The sequence below is a fragment of the Tarenaya hassleriana genome, unplaced genomic scaffold, assembly GCF_000463585.1.
Source record: "Tarenaya hassleriana unplaced genomic scaffold, ASM46358v1 Cleome24, whole genome shotgun sequence".
Taxonomy (NCBI): Eukaryota; Viridiplantae; Streptophyta; class Magnoliopsida; order Brassicales; family Cleomaceae; genus Tarenaya; species Tarenaya hassleriana.
This window is the reverse complement of record NW_010965696.1, coordinates 756,967-778,302: the sequence shown is the minus strand read 5'-3', so window position 1 is coordinate 778,302 and position 21,336 is coordinate 756,967. Positions and strand designations below refer to the sequence as shown.

General features: G+C 39.1%; 4 protein-coding genes across 6 annotated transcripts; 3 read left to right on the top strand and 1 right to left on the bottom strand.

Annotated features, from left to right (window-relative positions):
* Positions 1-460: 460 nt before the first annotated feature.
* On the top strand, positions 461-1,494 carry LOC104815685. The gene is made up of 3 exons (XM_010544195.1): positions 461-578; positions 726-807; positions 1,047-1,494. The coding sequence occupies exons 1-3, from the start codon at positions 573-575 to the stop codon at positions 1,367-1,369; spliced, it is 411 nt and encodes a 136-aa protein (XP_010542497.1). The 5' UTR covers positions 461-572; the 3' UTR covers positions 1,370-1,494.
* Positions 1,495-2,342: 848 nt separating this feature from the next.
* On the bottom strand, positions 2,343-6,458 carry LOC104815684 (DNA damage-inducible protein 1-like). The gene is made up of 16 exons (XM_010544194.2): positions 6,299-6,458; positions 6,099-6,131; positions 5,800-5,927; positions 5,605-5,713; positions 5,193-5,309; positions 4,991-5,056; positions 4,382-4,444; positions 4,248-4,292; positions 3,981-4,042; positions 3,786-3,879; positions 3,569-3,661; positions 3,409-3,478; positions 3,232-3,302; positions 2,983-3,046; positions 2,777-2,802; positions 2,343-2,687 (listed from the first exon to the last, which is right to left on the bottom strand). Exons 1-16 carry the CDS (start codon positions 6,362-6,364, stop codon positions 2,553-2,555), a joined length of 1,242 nt encoding a protein of 413 aa, XP_010542496.1. The 5' UTR covers positions 6,365-6,458; the 3' UTR covers positions 2,343-2,552.
* Positions 6,459-6,644: 186 nt separating this feature from the next.
* On the top strand, positions 6,645-11,952 carry LOC104815683 (probable RNA polymerase II transcription factor B subunit 1-1). Of its 3 annotated transcripts, none has more exons than XM_010544190.1 (20): positions 6,645-6,911; positions 7,102-7,180; positions 7,371-7,432; positions 7,537-7,600; positions 7,701-7,815; positions 7,919-7,994; positions 8,086-8,181; positions 8,385-8,429; positions 8,781-8,837; positions 8,935-9,090; positions 9,185-9,250; positions 9,428-9,551; positions 9,715-9,774; positions 9,911-10,038; positions 10,133-10,309; positions 10,420-10,533; positions 10,930-11,007; positions 11,101-11,148; positions 11,353-11,421; positions 11,710-11,952. In XM_010544190.1, the coding sequence occupies exons 1-20, from the start codon at positions 6,831-6,833 to the stop codon at positions 11,797-11,799; spliced, it is 1,785 nt and encodes a 594-aa protein (XP_010542492.1). In that variant the 5' UTR covers positions 6,645-6,830; the 3' UTR covers positions 11,800-11,952. The 3 variants fall into 3 exon arrangements, with proteins under 3 accessions (XP_010542492.1, XP_010542494.1, XP_010542495.1); XM_010544192.1 differs by having other exon boundaries at positions 6,646-6,911; positions 9,718-9,774; XM_010544193.1 differs by lacking the exons at positions 6,645-6,911; positions 7,102-7,180 and having other exon boundaries at positions 7,377-7,467.
* Positions 11,953-12,747: 795 nt separating this feature from the next.
* Positions 12,748-19,211, top strand: LOC104815682 (enhancer of mRNA-decapping protein 4-like). The gene is made up of 12 exons (XM_010544189.1): positions 12,748-13,688; positions 14,027-14,076; positions 14,162-14,318; positions 14,445-14,663; positions 15,113-15,241; positions 15,379-16,947; positions 17,058-17,417; positions 17,500-17,619; positions 17,744-17,914; positions 18,052-18,216; positions 18,315-18,440; positions 18,631-19,211. The coding sequence occupies exons 1-12, from the start codon at positions 12,936-12,938 to the stop codon at positions 18,937-18,939; spliced, it is 4,128 nt and encodes a 1,375-aa protein (XP_010542491.1). The 5' UTR covers positions 12,748-12,935; the 3' UTR covers positions 18,940-19,211.
* Positions 19,212-21,336: the final 2,125 nt, after the last annotated feature.

The window sequence follows — 21,336 nt, the reverse complement described above, 5'->3', positions numbered from 1 at the left end:
ACCGTGTAACTTAACTAGTTGACATATATTTATAAAACTACAAAGATCCAAAATGGTGGAAAAATGGTAACGTGATGATAATCAAACGGTTAAAATATGTAATCAAAAGCATATGACTGCGCAAAAGGAAATATAAAAATGAGAAATCAGACAAGAGGAGCTACGAGGAAAGTGATACTGTTGTCATATAACTTTATAATAAACATTTTATAAAAAAAAACTATATAATAAACAAAGTCCAAGCAGGCAAATACTCTTACCTAATCAAAGATGTTATAATATTTAAACTGGAAGATTTCATGGAATTTGCTTACGACTCGGTCTCCGCAACCGCGGTTCGGTTCGGTTCGGTTGACTAAAACAAAAACATTATGAAAATAAAAACAGATATATGTGTGTGTATATATATTATATATATTAACAGTAATTAAATAACATCTAAGGATCTATAGGTCTCCCTATAAAATGCTTCTCCGACATCATCTATAAATCATTCAAATCTGGAAATTTTCTCCCTAACCCTTTGTTAATTTAGTTCATCGGAATATTCTGACCGGCGATTTTCCGGCAAGATGAGGGTAAGAGCCTCTCGCTTCCGTTTTCTTCTCCGGACCATTTCTTGTGAAGCAAGGAACCGTATAATATATATATGTGTATGTAAAGAAACTAGAAATTTTATAAAACACCTTTTTAATTGATGGCTTTTTCATATTCGATATATTCAGCAAAGGATAGTTCTGAAGGTGGCGATGACTGATAGCCCTAAATCCAGATCCAAGGCTATGAAAATTGCGTCAGGAACATCTGGTACGGTAACCCTTTTGCTTGCTCCATAAGTTAGGGTTTTCTTCACATGAAAAAACAAAGCCAGAAATATAAAACTTTGAATCCTGCTTACCACAAATACGTGTAACTAGACTGCACAAACAAACAAAAATGCTTACAGGTTAACAAAATGTAATACGTTGAAACTTTTCGCCATTCCTTCAAGTAACTTGCGGAACAAGATAGGGTTTTTTTTCTCTCTCATAATTTTGCCATTTTAGGCGTGAGATCAGTGTCGATTCAAGGAGAAAACGATCAACTGGTGGTGTTGGGGGAAGAGATCGACACTGTGGAGCTGACACGAGAGCTGAGGAAGAAAGTCGGCCATGCCAAGATCGTGACCGTACAGGCGGCGCCTCCGCCTCCGCTACAGCAGAACGAGCCGCCGAGGAGATGCCATTGCGAGATTCCGAACTCGGGTTTCTGCGAATTCTGCCGGAATCTCAGAAGTCAAGCCCTTTATTACACTCTTCCTCCTCCTCCTCCTCCGCCCTACTACGGTGTTTGTCGCGACACCTACAGTGATGGTTGCTCTGTCATGTGAATTCTATAGTCTTGCTCTTGTCTCTGTGTAAATCATTTGGCAATGTAAATATATTTTTTTTCTTTTTGCTGGTTGGCTCTGTAAATATTGCTCGCATTCGATTCATTCAAGATTTGTAACGAATGTTTATTTACCCATATATATTTGTGATATCATCAATTTCCATGGTCCGATCGACCAAGTGTTTAACAAAAACTCCGACTCTCTCTCTCTCTATATATATATATATATATATATTTGCTGAATTGGAGAATATATAAATATTAGATTATTAATTGATATAATTTATAGTGATATTTAATGATCTAATATTTATATATATATTTTTCTTTTGGAGAATTTTGCAGTTGTGGTCTTTAGAAAACTACAAATACATTTATGTTTGCCCATTCTAAACCAATTATAATTAACCTTTTGAAGTTTAATTACACGAAATAAATAGATTATGAATTATTAAATGAGATTTTCAAATAAGAAATGACATATCTAAATGGAAAGTGAAGGTATTTCATGTTTCAGAATGTAAAGAAAGTCAAGTCTTCTATCATTTTCGAGAAAGGACTTCACTTGCCTTCTATTCCAAGTACTAGTTGATTTGATAGCGATCTCTCTCTCTCTCTCTCTCTCTCTCTCTATATATATATATATATATATATATATATATATATATATATGCGAATGCATATAGAAATAATATGTTGGAGAAATAAATGTCCTAGTCATTGGAATTTGAAAGCGTCATAGAACCATTAAAATTTAATGCCCTTAATGTGACGGGCCGTCCAATTAAATATTGATGTTTTGAGTTAAAAATAAAACAATATATAAATAAATTCATTTATCCTCAGCTTTAAATTGGAATTCTCTGTAATGCAAATAGCTCTCTATATACAAGCCCATTGGTCAGAAAATCGGGCCTTTGCTTCACGAACGACCCTCTTGTCGTTTTCCAAAACTTTATGGTAAAGGGAAAAAACATGAAAATATTTCCGCAGCTTAAGAATTGGTATCGTCCTAAAAGACAACATAAATATGAAATGGAGAGATGAATGTGATTACAACCTTCCCATTGTCTAAGAGGCTATAAGTACAAAAAAAAAAAAACCCAAGGTTCGGATCGAGAATCATTTGTTTATGTTTTAGGGAGTTCTGTTTTTTTTTTTTTGGGTAGTAAAAAATACCTTCAGCCGCCGAAAAGAAAGCCGGCGGCCTGTTCTTCGTTGCCGTCAAATAGTTTGAGAGACTGTATCACTGCGTCTCGGGGGAAGCCTAGCTCCACAAGCTTTGCTACCTTGGCTTCAAATTCAGGTCCCTGTGGCTGTGGCAATGCAATCGTCGCGGATTATGCAATGATGTTTTGAGTGTTCCAATAACGGAAATCAAATCAGACAAGACAGAGTGAGTTACCTGTGATGGGTCTTGTCTTGTGGCTCCTGGAAACAGGAGACAAATCATAGTCAGAAGCAAAAGTGTCGCATGCAAAATGAGGTTGATGAAAGTTCTCTTTGCTTAACAGATTCAAACGGGGAGATTCTATACCAATCCCAATTGAACTCGAATCTCACAAAAAACATAAGCATATCAGAATCTTCCTCCAGATTCCGAAAACTGACCTGAAGGTAGACTTGCTGCTGGGGTCATATCAGTCTTTTTCTTCTCGGTTAACCCCGATGACACCTACAAAAAAGATCTACTTGAGGGGGTAGATATTCCACTAATGCTGCTTTACATTCACATGGTTAAACTTGATTTTGTTTTTTTGGAAATTCATACTTTGTTCATATGAACAACGCAATCTCTTAATTCCCATCAAGACGCCATCAACTAATGCCGTACATTCAATTACAGGAGATTAAGCTTACCGCTGCTCCTGAGCTGGATGCTTGATTCAAAAGACGTTCTTCATCCAAAAATCGAGAAGGGATGTCTTTCTCTGAAGTACATAAATTTTTTATCACGTGAATTTTCAATTAGGCAGATATTAGATTAACAGTAAGCACATTCAAGTCGAACTTTGCAGATTGAGAATGTAAAATAACCTTGCAAAAAGGGAACGGAAACTTCCCCTCCTCCAACTTTTAAGACATTCTCCTTCAAATCAATGATGCACTACAAGAGGAAAAAAACAAGTTTTTTGGCAGAAAAGGATCAAAATACAGAGGTCATAATTACGGAAAGCATTGTGGTGGTGATGTTTACCTGATGCTTACGAAGCATATCCAGGCCAAAGAGGAATTCCATGTTTGGCGAGTCCAGTACCACAAATGAGCACGGGTAAAAATTATTCCCAATCTACATGGAAAGATATTTTACTTCCTCTTACCAACAATGATGAATCAGTAGTAAATGGGCAATTGAAAAGAAAAAAAGAAAACAGCTACTCAAGTAGAGATAGTAAGCAAACGCAGGTGTTAACCTTAATCGGGGCGACATGAATGCGGCCCAGTATCTCTGATTGCCCAACACCATGAGCAATACCTTTATAGCGTTGATCCATGAGTCTCAGCAATCTGAAAGTAAGTTTTCATGAATAGGTTGCAAAGAAGATCCATAACAATTCAATTCTTCACAACAGAACCGGAGAAAATATAGAATCAGAAGCCACAGTTACCCGCATCTCTCAGCACAACTCTTTGATATGATTGTTGATTGTGCACCACTATCAACGAAAGCCTGAAGCAGAAGTGTCGTTGCAAAACGTGTTTTTAAAAGTTTCGATCAAAGAAGCAGTAAAGAAACAGATTTCATTTAACCACGAAAAAATGTCAAAACAATTCTGCTTTTACTTCGGTAAAAGATAAAGAGAGAAAAAATAAATGAATGGAGATCAAACTAGTAAACTGATCAAAAGTTTTGTTTTGGGTTCTATATTTGTTACCTTTAAAGGTACACCATTGACCTCCATGTCCACGTATAGCATTACCTGGAAAGATGAAAAAAGAAACTACCAGTTTCATGAAAAAGAATCTAAAAGGAAGGCAGAAATACATACTTGACCAGGAGCATACATACCACCCGAGCAAAACCTTCTGGATTATACTCAAGTGCAGCTTCCCAGTTCTCATCAATACCTTTCTGCGTGTAATATCAAGACAACAAGGAAAACAAGAAATAACATGTCAAGATCATCGGAAAGTTAAGAACAAAACAATAACCTAGGATAAAAGAGGGATCATATCAGAGAACTAATTACAAAGCATAAATAGCTCTATATAAGAAATGTCACAAAGGAATTCATGGTAGCGTAAACAGCCAAAATATACACGATTTTGCACAGAGTTATCCGTTTTATATACGTAGATCAAATGTACGCTAATAATAAATGACCAGGTCGTTTTTATCTCGAACATTAACGAATTCATTGTAAGTTTTCCGGGGTCAACGGCGACACTTTCTAATGTGTTATGCATGTGTTGAAATCAGCAAACTTACAAAGAATTCGTAAATATTCAGGATGAAACAAGAAGATCATGCATTTTTAGCATATTTTCTATCTATGTTTAAAATGGATGACATGTTACAAAATTGTATATATCATGATTGTTTACCCTTGATAGTAATCTTGAACATATTGAGATAATAACCAAAAAAAATCCCCAGACTGCAAAAAGAAAAACTGACCTGCCGAATGGCAGCTTCAATTTTCTTCTGTGCTTCAACATCAAAAGGATCCGCATAAAGAAGGGCCTACAATGCGGCAGAAAAGGCATATGTAAGCAGGCTTCCATCACAATAGCAGTACTATATTTTCAACATGAAAAGCTACTCAAAGGCTAGTGCCTCCCTTCGAGTGAAATTTAACTGAAGTTTTGAAAAATCTTACAAGCTCCTCCTCCTTCTGACGTTGTAATTCAGATCTATGGCGGTGCCTTGAGCGCAAAATATCTTGCAACTTGTTCAAATTGTTTCCAGAAATAGCTTGTGCAAGCTCAGGATCTGTCTGCAGTTTACATTATCAATGGGAACAACCAGGTAAAAAGAAAGACCAAAAACTAAACACACCCTCTCCGTTTCACCATGGCAGCATGGTTATAGCCACACATGCTGTAAGGAACAATAAGAAAAACAAAAGGCACAAGGAACACTATATATGGTAATGGACAGTGTTCTTTACGATGCTAATTCGCAGACAAGCTTCGGTACATATAAGAATTTTTCACTGAAAAAATTTAGAACCAGGGAAACATATCAGTGATATCACAGTTAAAGCCAATCACTTGGAACAATGGAGGTACCTGAAATAGCTGTGCCATAAGATTAGAATCACGTTGAAGATGTTGCCGGAAAGCTGCAGGGTTAATAGCTGATCCATCGGGATTCAAGCCCAAGTCATTTCCAGCAGCTCTGAAGCAAGAAGAGACAACAAGGAAATTCAAATGCATCGTTTTCGCTAGAACTATGCGTAGATAACTAGATATTAAACAACTCACCCAGATGAGGCATTGGAAATCATCATCAATAAATCATCCTCCTTAACACCCAAGGCACTCAATTTCTCGGAATTCTGAACTTCCTTTCCATTAAACAGAAGTTGTTGCTGCTGAAGCCGAACATTTGTCTGCTCATTGATGCAAAAATACAGTGGTAAATAAGATTACAGATAAACCTCAAAAACCCTAAACCTATCAGGCAGATTTCAACTGGAATTCAGTTCCTTCATACTTTTTCTCAATACGAAACTAAAGAATTCAAACAAAAATCTCGAGAAGAGTGATGCGAAATCCCTTACCTCAACCTCGAGCAGCGCCTTAACATTTTCAACCTAAGCGAGACAATCCCCAGAATCAAAACAAAGAGAACACACCGAAACATCGATTAATGAGAGAGAATGGTGAAACCGGACAATTTTCGTCGAACAATTCGAGACGCACATTGTGATTAAGAACCGATTAATCGGGAAAACTAGGTCTCTGTCAGAAGAAATCTTACAGTTTCGTGGGGATCAACATCCAACGTGAGGATCTGTTCATCGGCGGTCATTACAGTAATCCTCATCTTCTAGTTCTCTTCTCGATCTACCCTGTCGTTCTGGTTTGGTCAGGAATCTCTGTATCTTCCGAATGACTTTCGCTTCTACCACGAAAACACTTGACTTGAAGAAAAAGCCAAACAGACAAAAATATAGAAATATAGGGGCAAATATAGGAATCCGTAACTATATAGGGGTGGATTTGGAAATACTACCCGCATCCTTAAAAGCGGCGTGCATGTCTTCCTCCAAATGCCCAAACGTCAAACAGTTTGCCACTGCGTCTGCGTATGTATGCAGTATGCATAAGAGAATACAAGGAACATAGAAAATACCTTTGCAGGAACCTGCGATTAAAACCCTGATTCATCGAAGCGCATGCTTCGCCATCTTCACCGATTCGTCCGATCAACGGATAAATTCATGAAGCAGTCCTAAGTATTCTGATCATCTCTCCAAATCTGTGGAAAGTTTTCTTCTTTGTCTGTGTATATGGCGAGTGGGCAAGTAGAGAAGCGAGTGAAACACAAGAGCTCTGTGAAGGATCCGGGAACTCCTGGATTTCTCAGAATTGTAAGCATCATATTTCTCTTGGTCTTTTCATTTCTCGGGAAAATTTCGGGCAGAAGAACTTTTAGGGACAAAGTTGTGTGATTTGTCATGGGACATATGATGTTTTTTCTGGCATTTGCGTTTGGATTCTGTTATGTGTTTGTGGGATGAAGATGATCTGTGAAATTGATTTTCTGGGTATCTTGGGTAGAGGGAAGAAGCGCTGCTCTTCGTGCCGAACGACCCAGCATCAGCTCCAAAACTTAAAGTGCCGATTCAGAACATCAAAGGTATGCATTATAAGTTACTCATAATGAATGCATGATATATGCTTTCACTGGTTTGTTGTTGGGTAGAAATCTGCATTGCTTATGTTTCCCCTGCTGACAATTGCTTTTTTGTTTGTTGGTTAGAGATTTCTGGAATTCTGCTGTTTTTCCCAATGTAGAATTATTAAGTCTCGTCTTGATGAATTTTCAGGTCAGAAAAACACGAAAGAAGCATCCAATAAACCTCCATGGCTGAATCTCAGCACTAAGCAGGTTCTTTTGTCGGCATTCATGGTTAAATCTAAAAGGTATCCGTGTGAACTTTGAAGCTTATCACCCTTATCATTGTTGAAGTGTTCCCTCGTCTATGGTCTTAGGGAGGGAGTCACATTTTTGAATTTGACAACTATCCTGACATGCTTTCTTGCCGTGATTTTATTGGTGAGTTCCAATTGCTGTTACTGCATCTTTTAGTGGAAGTTTTTCTCCTTATCTTTCATGATGGTGTTACTGCAATGCAAATGGTTTTTCATATGAGCAGCTAAGGCCCTTGCCAAATCTGAAGAGCCTCCTGAGAAACAAGCTGTCACGACATCAGGTGAGCAACTTAGCAGTGCAGAAATGCAGCTACGCATCAAGCTGCTTCGAGAAAATAGGTGAGTAGGTGGAACACTATGATTTTCTTTTTGTAATTTTTATTCCTTTTCCTACATATTTGTTGAATCCTCTACTGATATGGGCAACATTCATTATATGAAGTGAGTTGCAGAGATTGCATAAGCAATTCGTGCTAAAAAATATCCTGACAGAAGAGGAATTTTGGGCGTTGAGGAAGGTTGGTTCTATATGGATTCCATGTATCAGTATTGTCTATTACCTTTCGACTATCTCATCTTATTGCAGTTACCTATCTTATGTGGTGGCAGAACTTACTTGGTAAAGATCCCAGCAAAAAATTGAGGCAACAGATTGGACTGAAGAGTATGATGGTTTCTGGCATCAAACCATCTACTGATGGACGGGTATAATATATTCTCTCTGTCCAGTCCTTACCAGTTCCCAATTCTCACTTATTTTCTGTTGCCTGCCCACATGCTTATCTCTTCTGCTAGATTGCACTTAAATACTCGTAGCCTAATGTGTTTTGCAGCATATCAGTTTATTGTCATTCATGTGTTTCTTTGCATCTGGATATTAACCAGTTTCTTCAATGTTTTGTTCTCAGACTAATAGGGTCACATTTAACTTGACACCGGAAATTATTTTTCAGGTAAGTTTCTAAGGGTGTTTTAGTTATATTTCCGATCAATTTATATGCTCTGTAAGGATCTTTCTGAGGTATTAGTTCGAATATGGCCTCTGCATGGTTTTGATATAAGTTGAAGATAGCATTAATGTGGCTGAAGTTTGATATGTTTTGCGGAAATAAAATAAGCTAGGTGGCCAGATTTCCAATTGGAAACTAGAAATGTAGTGACAGAGACCTTTGTCACAACATGTCAATGTTCCTTCGATTGTAGGTTAGGTCTGTAAATTTGTTGGAAGAACTTTTTAATTCTTTATTCAGTCATCTATCACATTTTCCTTTATCTGAAATGTCCTTTGTACACTACACTTTCAGATATTTGCTGAGAAGCCAGCTGTACGGCAGGCATACTTAAATTTTGTTCCGAGAAAGGTAAAAAGGACTTTAATATTATGATTAGCTTTGTTGATCTTTATTAATCATCAAAGATTAAACTTAGCTGAATTTGAGTTTTATTTTTCTTGAAAAGATGACCGAAAAGGACTTCTGGACCAAATACTTTCGAGCAGAATATCTTCATAGCTCTAAAAATACAGCGGTAGCTGCAGCAGAAGCTGCTGAAGATGAGGAACTTGCTGTCTTTCTGAAGCCTGATGAAATATTGGCTAGAGAGGCTCGGCAAAAGGTTATTCTATTATGTGGTTAAATGACCTCTGTATTTCTTTGATAAGAAAATGTACGTCTTCGTATTCTTCTTATATGTAGTGTCATATATGCAGATTAGACGAGTTGATCCTACCCTTGACATGGAGGCTGATATGGGAGATGACTACACTCATCTTATGGTAAGCCACCTACTGCCTGGGAAATAATAGACACGAGTCAAGACAAAATCCACCTCGTCTTGCAATAAAGGGTTTCTCCAATGCAATAATGGAATGGACTAGTTACTTTCAACTTTCGTATTAGAAATGGGGTTAATAATGTACTACAGTCTTACAGTTAAATTTCCTGGCATGCAGGACCATGGGATCATTCGCGATGGCTCTAAGGACACAATTGAACCACAGAATGACCAGTTTAGGAGGTCATTGTTGCAAGATCTTAATCGTCATGCTGCTGTTGTTCTGGAAGGCAGGACCATTGGTAGACATCTGTTCTAGAATACCTATTTTTGCCTCTTCTAATTCATGTGAGAAATAATAATCAAGGGTCTTCTTTCCCAGTGGTTAACGAAGGAAGAGTAAACATGTACTTCGGTCATGTGGGGAAAATGTGCTGAGGCTCACGAATTTTTTGAATTTGAAAGCAGATGTCGAGTCGGAGGATACAAGGCTTGTTGCAGAGGCTCTCGCACGAGCCAAACAAGGTTGGCTAATCTCTTAAACATGCTGCAATTCCATTCTTTTGCGTTTAATGCTATGAGCAAGAATGAGTAAATTTTATGGCGGTACCATTATCTTCACCACCACCTCTACTTATGCATATCTACTGCCCCTCAACAGTAGGCAAAGCTGATGATGGAACCTCCAAGGATGCAAATCAGGAGAGGTTGGAGAGAATGTCTCGGATGGCAGAGATGGAGGATCTTCAGGCGCCACAGAACTTCCCATTAGCACCGCTCTCTATCAAGGTTTAACTTTCTTTCTAAACAGCTTTCCGTTTTTTGTTGTTGTTGTTAGACCTGCCGGCCGGACACCTCTTTACGGTTTCTTGCTTGGAATCAGGACCCTCGAGACTACTTTGAATCTCAACAAGCAAAAACTTCCAAAGATGTGCCTGGCGGAGCAGGGTCATTAAAAAGAAGCGTCTGGGAAGCTTATGGGTCGCTAAAAGAATCCATTTCCGAGATTAGAACTGCTGGATTAAGCGATCCCTTGATTAAACCTGAAGTTGCTTTCAAGGTGAACACACTCTTTATCACACAAAAAAAATGCTTGCTACCTAAAAATTGAAACCATATTTTATTGCTTTGGGTGTTTGCTACTACTAGCTGCTTAAACTGTGGTCTCAGGTTTTCAGTTCATTAACCCAAACTATCTCAAGCGCTAAATACAATCTTGGGAAGAATCCTCGGGAGAGCTTTCTGGATAGACTACCAAACTCTACCAAAGAAGAAATTCTCCATGTAAGTCAATGTCCGGCATATTTCTTACTGACAAAAAGGCCGTTTCATTATATTACTGGATGGAAATGGAGGCTAGTTCCTGCTAACACCACGAAAGGCTTGGATATAACATTGCTTAGTCTCTTATCAGCTGATATTAGAAGCCAATCCCATGTAATGGTGACTGTGGCAGCATCCCTCTCAGTTGTAGAGCTATATGTGTTTTATCCTCTATACAAGCTAGCTTTTAAGAATGGTTTATGCGGGCACATTTTGGTTTTGTAACTGTAACGATGGATTAAGAGTTCTATTATGGTTCAGCTTATTAAGAATCTTATGAAATGGAACTTATGGTCTTTTTTCTTCTTGATAATGAATCTCGGAAGCCAAAATAAGTGAATTTTACTTTCTATACAGCACTGGACGTCTATACAAGAATTGTTGAGGCATTTCTGGTCATCGTACCCGATAACGACCACCCACCTTCATGTCAAGGTAATGTTCTTTCGGCTGCTTTCTTCCGGAGCCGTCCATTAATGGATTGACATACATAATGTGCGTATTTCCATTCCCTACATCAATATGCAGGTTGGCAGGCTGAAGGACGGCATGTCCAATATTTATTCCCAGCTCGAGGTAAGCTTTGGACAACTGTTCAAGTTCTTCTTAGGAAGAACAGATAAGCAACTGGGCTTTCCTGTTAAATGTTTTTTTTTAAACTAGTTTCTTATATAACTAATTACAGTTTTTGTACGGTAGCTTTCCTATATGTATGTGAATTATGAATTATGAGCATGATGGGTTGTTGATAATGAATGTGTTATACCCCGAAAAATTCAGGCGATGAAGGAAACAGTGCAATCAGACCTCCGGCATCATGTTTCTCTACTGGTTCGTCCAATGCAACAGGTTAGCTTCTTCTACATCCGAAATCTGATATATATATATATATATAATATTCATAGTATCCGAATTTTAATCTGATCATGTCAAACAATGTTCATCCCCGGTGATTTTGAACGGAAGTTTATTGTGTATAATATCGAAAACCAAACTTAAACCGGAGATTGGGAGGGGAAAACGAGAGAGAATTGAGTAGCTATGTTTTGGACAATCAGCTAAACCGGGAGATTCTGTCCGGTTATGGTTTGGAATTGGATTGGTTAAATGCTTAAACCGGTGTCTCCGCCACCGCAGGCTCTTGACGCAGCGTTCCAACACTACGAGGCAGACCTGCAGAGAAGAACGGCCAAGATCGGAGGCGAGAGACCAAATGGATACATTTAATGATCTAAGTTTACTTAAATCTTTTTTTTTTTCTGATCCTTTGGTATCGATTGTTACCCATTGTTACATTTTTATTTCCATTCACACGTTTTTTGTACATTTGAAAACTTACAAAAATTTTGTTCAATTTCCATTGCGAAGTCCGTATGAATATTTCAATTTGGGTATATGATGTTAAATAAAACTAATCCGGATAATATATAATCAATATTTCAATTAAGAACCCATTTGATATGAATTTTTTAAATAAATTGCCATAATTAAGATAATATAAAAAGGAACCACTTTTTAAGATCAAGTATTTTCTGAATCAAAATGGGGATAGAAATTTGAGTCAACTTGAAAATCGAAAAATATGAATAGGTGCAATCCCCGATGGTTGTTGGATTTTGTTACTTTATGTCCGTTTTTGTTTGAACTTCAAGCATTGTTATTGTCGGTCATAAAACAAAAACAAAATTGTGCGGGAAAGAAAAATCCGTGAACATGATAGATATTATCGATTACTATAAAAGCAATGAATTTAGTTACAAAATAATAATATTTAAAATAACTATATTCGTTAATTATCGATTTTTATTTTCATATTTCATTTAAAATATACAGGTTTTTTAAAATTTCCAAATTTTCCAAAGCTTTGATATTGAAAATGTAAAATGTTCTTCAACAAAAAAAAAAGAAAAAAAAAAGAAAATGTAAAACGTTCTCTAATTCTTTCATAATACTAATTTGGGCTTACACAGCAGGCTTGTGATAAAGAAGGCCCACTAACAATTTGAGCCACCATTATATATAGCTAGGACCAGGATAAAAGTTGTTTTTTACACGAAGATCTCATAATTTGTACGGGTTTTCATTTCTACCCCATACAATTTTAGAACTTTCGATCTTGCCCCATTTATTTATTCATTAAAAAAATTGGTCTCCAAAAGTTCTCTACCTCTTCACTTTCAAGTCATCATCGTCTCTCTCTCTCTCTCTCTCTCTCCTCGCTTTCTGAGACTCGATTTCTTCTTCTTCAGATCCGTCGAGTTTCTTTTTCTAGAATCTTCTTCAGAATCTATACATACATAGAGGCAGCTTTATCTATCGATTTCACAAACCCTAGCTCCGGCGATCTTAAATCTACAAAATCCATGGCGTCTTCACCAGGTAACACTAACCCTCACAATCCTCCTCCCTTCGATATCAGCAATTTTTTCAAACCCTCGCCAAGCCCTTACCCTACGCCACCGGGTTCTTATCCTCCACCCGCCGGACCTTTTCTTCACAACCAGTATCACCAGCAGCTCTACACGCCGCCTGGAATCGCTGGCCAACTATCTCCGGCGGCGTCCTCGGCAGCGCTGGCACAGCAGCAGCAACAGGAGGCGCCTCCGGCTTCCTCATCCGCCGCTGCTAACTTGCACCCGCCGAGATCGCTTTCCTATCCTGCGCCACCTCTCAACCTCCAATCGCCCCGAGCGAATCACAACCCCGGTACGCACATCCTCGCTCTCCTCAACAATAATAATGGCGGAAGCGCCAACAGTGGCGCCACGGCCAATCAAGATCCGTCGCCTCAGCACCCAGGGCTGCATCCACACGAGGTCGCACGGCCATTCCCGGGCGGTCCGGTTCCAATCCGTGCTCAGAGCTGTAAGCTACCCAAAGGAAGACGCTTGGTCGGCGAACATGTGGTGTACGATGTGGACGTGAGATTGCAGGGAGAGATTCAACCGCAACTCGAGGTGACTCCGATTACCAAATACGGGTCGGATCCGCAGCTCGTAGTGGGTCGACAAATCGCGGTGAATAAGGTCTACATATGCTACGGTCTGAAGGGAGGGAATATTCGGGTTCTCAACATAAACACCGCATTGAGATCTTTGTTCCGCGGCCATACTCAGGTTGTTCTTCTTACCCTTTCTCCAGATTATTTGCATAGGTCTAGTTGGAATTGAGCTTAGATTTACTCAAATAAGAGGCACTCTTCTGTACCTGAAGTGTGTTAGCTTAGAAGTTTGCTTCAAAGATTGGATTTTCTTTCAGAAGTACCCATCTAGTTGATGTTGTATTGTCATTAATTGGTCATTTTGATTCTCCTGCTCGATCACTCCCTTGTTATCAACCCACCCGGTTAAACGATATTAATTGGAAGTATTTTCATACATGTTTGGTTCCATTTTTCGATCATGTATGGCCTCCTTGAACTCCCTTCAATTTTCTAACTATACCTTGTGTCCAGAGAGTAACGGACATGTCATTCTTTGCGGAAGACGTTCACCTGTTGGCTAGGTAATGTTCTACAACTCTGGCTAGTAGCTTCAACTTTTAGTTTGAGTTTTGTCTCATTGTCTACTTTTTCTTTTATTCTAAACAGCATTAGTCTAGAGGGAAAAGTTTTTGTATGGAAAATTTCTGAAGGTTCAGAAGGAGAGGATCAGCCCCAGATATCTGGAGGAATGGTTCTTGCTGTTCAGATATTAGGGGAGGAGGACACAAAGCATCCACGTGTGTGCTGGCACTCTCACAAGCAGGTAACCAAGTAATTTCCTTTTTTAATGCGAGACCCCCCCCCCCCCTGGAGAATAAATTCAAGTTTCCTTTAGAAGTTTCTCTGACGCATCTGTATTTCTGTATTGCTCAAAATGCATCTTTTAAAGGAAAATTTGGTGGTTTCAATTGGAAAAAACATATTGCGGATTGACACTACCAAAGTTGGCAAAGGTGCAGTATATTCAGCGGAGGCACCTCTTCAGTGTCTTCTTGACAAGCCGATTGATGGCGTGCAACTTGTTGGTAAACATGATGGAGAAGTTACTGATTTGTCGATGTCCCAGTGGATGAAAACTCGCTTGGTTTCTTCTTCAGTGGATGGCACGGTTTGTATTTCTAGTATCTTGCTCATGCTTGTTCCCCCAGTTTTGCTGGAATATATAAGTTTTTTTTTTCTGAATGTCTCTGATTTTCGTGCAGAATATCGTGTTATCTGGCGACCTGTGTTTTTTTTTTCCTGTTAAATTTTCTTTGCATTCTATTTTGAAAAGATGAACAAAAAATGCAGCTTTTGAGACTGTACAGGTCTACCAGCCAAAGCCTCGTTTGTGTCTGCTAGTGCATTTTACCTTTAAAGTTTTTCCCATAACGGGGCCAAATGATTTCCATATTTCTTGTTCATCTCTATTTATGGTTTGTCAGGTTTTGGTGTAATATTTATGTGCGCTTTTTTTTCTCATTTCATTTGTTTAATCTACGCACATTTTGCGAGAGTTTCGTCTCTGTACATGCATGATTGACAGGCTAACTCCCCTGGCCCAACTCTCCACTGCAGATTAAGATATGGGAAGACCGTAAGGCACAACCACTTGCAGTTTTAAGACCACATGATGGTCATCCAGTCAATTCAGCCACATTCATGACAGCTCCTGAGAGACCTGATCACATCATACTTATCACGGGGGTAAATTCTTAAGTGTTTTATTTAACCTTTCCCAGCTTTATCAGGTGTTGAAGGCTCACTCATTTTGCTTGCATTTTTTAAAATCTTAGCTCTCTCTTTTTCTTTGCCCTGATAGTGTTCATAACACTTTCCCGTAGGGTCCTCTAAACCGAGAAATGAAGATTTGGGTCTCAGCTGGTGAGGAAGGGTGGCTCCTACCGACTGATTCTGAATCATGGAAGTGCATCCAGACACTTGACCTAAAAAGTTCAGCTGAACCACGAGCTGAAGAGGCGTTTTTCAACCAAGTCGTTGCATTGTCTCAATCAGGGCTGCTTTTACTTGCAAATGCAAAAAGGAACGCCATCTATGCCGTGCATTTGGACTATGGTTCTTGTCCAGTTGAGACAAGGATGGATTACTTGGCAGAATTTACAGTCACTATGCCTATATTGAGTTTTACAGGGACAAATGATCCTCCTGAAGAGCATATTGTTAAGGTTTACTGTGTTCAGACTCAAGCTATCCAGCAATATACTTTAGACTTATGCCAGTGCTTGCCCCCTCCTACAGAGAACATGGGTTTGGAGAAGTCAGATTCAACTGTCTCACGGGAGGTGAATCTTGCTGAAGGCACATCAGATGCAGCTGGACAGAAGCCTACAGAACTGCCTTCAGCTGATTCAATGCTCAAACCACCTGTCCAAGTAAGTAGATCGGACAGCGCAAGTGCTCTTAGGTTTTCAGGGAGTTCTGCATCAATGGAGACCATGTCACAAGAAGTTTTTCCTACCAATGGTGAACATAAAATTTCTGGCCTCCCATCTGCAGCCAGTGATACTGATATCGGGTATGCTCCTTCTCCACCGCTTCCTCTAAGTCCTAGGCTGTCACGGAAACTTTCTGGTTATCATACTCCGGCAAATACCGTTGAGTCAGCACTCCCTCAGGGTGAGTTCGGCGGTAAACCTCCAGCCACTGATTATTCGCAAATGGATGGTGGCCAAAAAAGTTTATCAGATGTGTCTTCTGTAGATGATGGCTCAAGGAGTGACAAAAAGGTTACACCTGATGATGCAGCTGCGATTCGAAGCCCACCAATTGTTTTCAAACACCCCACTCATCTTGTAACACCTTCAGAGATATTGATGGGTGTTTCATCTGCTGAAGCCACCATTGCTACTGAGGGCAAGAGAGATAAAGATGCAAATGCTCAGGACGTTGTGGATACCGATACAGATAGTGCAGAGGTAGAGGTTAAAGAAGTAGGTGAAGCAGGATCAACTCAGAATGATGGAATTAACTATCACGAAGAAACTGAGAACCGTGTATCAGAAAATAGAGAGAAGATTTTCTGCTCACAGGTCTCAAATCTCAGTACTGAGATGGCAAGAGATTGCCATGCTGTTATGGAGGAGAGTTATGCACCTGAGGAATCAAAAGCACTTGGTCAATCTTCTGAAGCTGGGGAGGAAGGTGGTGTTGACTCACGAGGTGCATCTGGAAAGCTTCCCGAGGTTTCATCAAGTATGCTTCCCCAGCCAGCAGCTTCAAATAGCAAAGGGAGGAAACAGAAGGCTAAAAATTCATATGGTTCCAGTTTGTTGTCTACATCGTCGAATGCTGCCGATCTGGCTGAGTCTTATAATGAAGGTTGGAACTCAGGTCTTCCAACTACAGAGTCACTATTGCCTCAATTCCTAGCTATGCAAGAGATGATGAATCAGGTGACAGTTGGTCCCAAAACTCAAGTTTTACATAAGCCCATATCTTGGAACATATCCTATCAACTTTTGATTTGTATGATTTGGGACTATTTTCTCTTTTTCCCTTCCAGATAATGGCTTCACAGAAGGAGATGCAGAGACAACTATCAAATGCTGTCAATGGTCCTGTCACTAAAGAAGGTAAAAGACTAGAAGTGGCTTTAGGAAGAACGATAGAGAAAGTCACCAAGGCGAACACTGATGCTTTATGGGCCCGTTTCCAAGAGGAGACAGCTAAAAATGAGAAAACATTGCGTGACCACACACAGCAAATAGTAAATGCAATGACGAACTTCATGAACAAAGAATTGAATGCTGTTTTTGAGAAAGTGGTAAAGAAAGAATTTACTGCAATCGGACCAGCTATAGTCCGTTCAGTAACACCAGCTATTGAGAAAACAATATCGTCAGCGATCACCGAGTCCTTCCAGGTTAGAGTTCTGAAAATTTATGATTGATTCTTGAGAAAGCTGCATTATTAAGAGACAGATAACCTGCTATTTCGTGATGCAGAGAGGAATTGGGGATAAGGCCATCAATCAACTCGACAAGTCTGTCAATGCAAAACTTGAAGCTACTGTAGCCAGGCAAATCCAAGCGCAATTTCAGACCTCGGGCAGGCAAGCCCTCCAGGTTCGTCTGAGTTAAACCCATTCTGATTAATTTGTTAGGAGAGTATTATCTACTGTGACTTCTATACTTGATAAGCATTCAATCTCATCAGCCGGTCTCTTACAAATTGCATCTTTTCTTTCAGGAGGCTCTCAGGTCCAGTTTGGAGGCTTCGGTTATCCCTGCCTTTGAGATGTCATGCAAGACCATGTTTGAGCAAGTAGACGCCACCTTCCAGAAAGGGATAGCCGAGCACACAAGTGCAGCCCAGCAACAGTTTGAATCTGTACATTCTCAGCTCGCACATACTTTAAGGGTATGCACAAAAATTTCAGATTGCAATCATCTCCTTCTGTATTTTTTTTCTTTTTTAAATCTCTGCTATGCTTGATGAATCACTTACCTAAAATCCTCATGGGGCGTCTTTCTAATCTTGCTGCTCTCGTTTTATAGGAAACCATTAATTCTGCTTCCTCGGTTGCGCGAACACTAAGTTGTGAAATAACAGATGGTCAGAGGAAACTTATAGAACTTGCAGCTGCTGGAGCAAACCCAGGTGCATCAAATCCCTTGGTCACTCAACTAAGCAACGGGCCTTTGGGTGCCCTCCTTGAAAAGGTCTTCGCCTTTCTTTCTGGAACAAAGAATGATGCATCGTCCTAAGCGAATATTTTTTTTGACAAGTCTTGTGTTGCATCATGATCTTGTACTTTCAGGTTGAAGCGCCTCCGGATCCAACAAAAGAATTAGCCCGGATGGTGTCAGAGCGCAAGTACGAGGAAGCCTTCACGTCTGCTCTACAGAGGAGTGACGTCTCTATAGTCTCATGGCTATGCTCCCAGGTTGAAACATAAACTCCCATAAATCTCCCCCTTATAACGAGTGATCTTGTGAAATAAAATACCTACACTGGGTGGGATCAATCTCCGATAGTTTTTTGCTCTTAATGCCTCTCCTGTGGCCTAATCCACAACATATAGGCATTCCACCATTTTCCAAATGCGGACACTGAAAACGGGGTTATTGGAGCAGGTGGATCTGCAGGGGCTACTGGCGATGGTGCCCCTGCCGCTGAGCCAATGGGTACTGCTGTCACTTCTGCAACAGCTAGCGTGCGATATTGGGAAGGAGACGTCGAGAAAGCTGGGATGGATGATGGATGTGGGTGCGGCCATAAACCCGGGAGACCAGATGATAGCTCTGCACGCAAGGCCCATCCTGGAGCAGGTTTATCAGATCCTTCACCACCACCGCACCACCCCTGGCCTCTCAGGAGGTGACCAATCCTCTATCCGCCTTATCATGCACGTTATCAACTCCATGCTTATGAGCTGTAAATGATTTTATTATATGATTATGCTTAACCACTCCTACTGCTACAAACCCCATCAGTGTCTCTCTTTCTATATATGTACACTTTGGTGTCTGTCTCTGTCTTCATGTCTGTAGAAAACAATGGTGTACTTTGTCAGATTTTGATTTTTTGTCTTTTCCCATTTACCTTTTTTTTTAAAATGTAAAATCTGATTTTGGGGTTTTTGTTGTGCCGTGTATAATGTCTCTGGGCTGGTTTACTATATGTGGGCCCCTTCCGGTTGTCTGGGCCTACTTATCATTTTCTTCTTAATCGTTTAATAAATATATCCGTTATGTTATGCATATCATAAACTTGTAAGCCCATAATTAGGACAAAAAGGAGGAATTCTGTGGATGCGTGGGAGGGGCAAAACTGTTGTAAAATCCAAACCGTTTACAGTCTTTGCTGTCTTCTACGCTCTGGGAAAGAAAAAAAAAACGAAACTTCCTCGCGCTCTACTGACTTCTGAGAACTCTCGATTTGTTTTTCACATCAAGACCCAGATCAGAAATCTGGTGTGTCCGAACACTAGTATCTGCAGCCTTTGGCATTATATCCTTATTTTTCATACCTTGCATATCTTACTAATTATTTGAACAATGAGATCAACATATAATCCATATGTTCATATGGGTCACATGGTCACAATTAGAAAAGGGTATGTGTTGAAGTAAGAATAGCAAAATAAGGGTAGTTTTGATAATGTCCCAGCTTTTGCGGGCTTTGCCGGTTGCTATCTCTTTCTTCTACCCGGAGGAAACAAATCAGAACGATTAGACTTCTGGTGACGATGATGAAGAAAACCAGAGATCTCTAAATGGGAATCTGTCATTTGGCTCTCAATATTTGACAGCTTGGGCCTCTCTTCTCTCTGGCTATCTTGCTGATGCAACACAATTTAGTACTTTAAAACCCTAGGAAGATCAAGTCGTCGTTGTATTATATACGGTTGCCCATCTCATCAGCTGACTTGAATAGACTAAAGAATCATGAAACCTGTTCGAGGAGGAGCTGCTGCGGCAGTAGCTGCTCTTGAAACCCTAAAATGTTGACTTAAATAGTCTTAGCTTTCTTCCAAATTAATTAAAGCTATATATATATATATATGTATGTATACAGCTCTCCCCTCTCAAAGTTCGGCTTTCTTCTGTCCAAAACCAGAGATGACTCAGACTCTCACCTCTTCTGTAATGCCTTTTTTAGGTTCTTCAAAAGGAAAATTGAGTGCTATAAATCAAAACCCATCTGTGTTCAGGGTTTTAATTCGTTTATTTTTCATGTGTTTATTAGAGCAATTATATCTATTTCGTTTTTATGTTGGGTTCTGGTCGGATTCAAATTTTATCGATTTAAAATCATCTCAAGAATAAAAAAAGATATGATATAATTTCAACGGTGTTGTGCCCGTGGAAATTATCTTCAGTTGGGATATCTTCTATTAAAACGATTTAATTAATTTTTTTGTATTATTTCCTTTTTTAACCATATTGATCTAAATCTTTCTAAATTTCCATGTTTCATTCATCAAGCAAATTTATATTCTATATTCATGTAAATCTTTCTTTTTGCACGATTTTGTATAGTTTCTAATTGTATTAAAAAAATTTAATAATTTTTAGTATAATTTACATTTCTTTAATTAAAATATAAGTAGTGCGAAGCCCAACAGAAGTGATAAACACTCTGTCTTGCCTTTTTCCAACAAATTTCGAATTGCTAATAATCCGTAAAAGCTTAGGGGATGGATACTGATATCTTTATTTATTTATTTTTTTGTGTAAATCTATTGTTACTCGATATTTTGTTTTTTGTTTTTATTTTGAAAATAAATAATAAATAAATCGGGCCCGTCCGTTAGGGAATATTACTCAAATAACCCAGCAATTTCAGTGTACACCACCGAAAAAAAAAAAAATTTAATTTTAACCCACAGTTGGAAAAGTCCGAAATACCTTTTTCGTTTTATTTTTTGCGACCTTATTACGACTAATATATAACTGATATACCACTATGATATACCACTAAAATAAGACAGATGATTTTTTTGCCACCTTTTTTAGAATCAATTGTAACTATATTTAGAATTAATTACGAAGTCGTAATAACGAAATTGTTTTCAAACGGATAAAAATCGCGTATTCATTAAGGGTAATTTCGTCTTTTCACATACAAATGTGTTATGTTTTTTCTGGTGTACACGTGAAATAGATGCGAGCCGATTTGAGTAAAATTCCCCGTCCCTTGTCCCTCGTACGGTTGTAGCCTGTGAACGGAGATAAATTTTTCGGTGTTCTTCGGAAGGCCCTCTCTCGCGATCGATCTCATCGTTTTCCCTAATACGAGTTTTTGCCGAATCCATGGTAACGATTATCTATCGATTT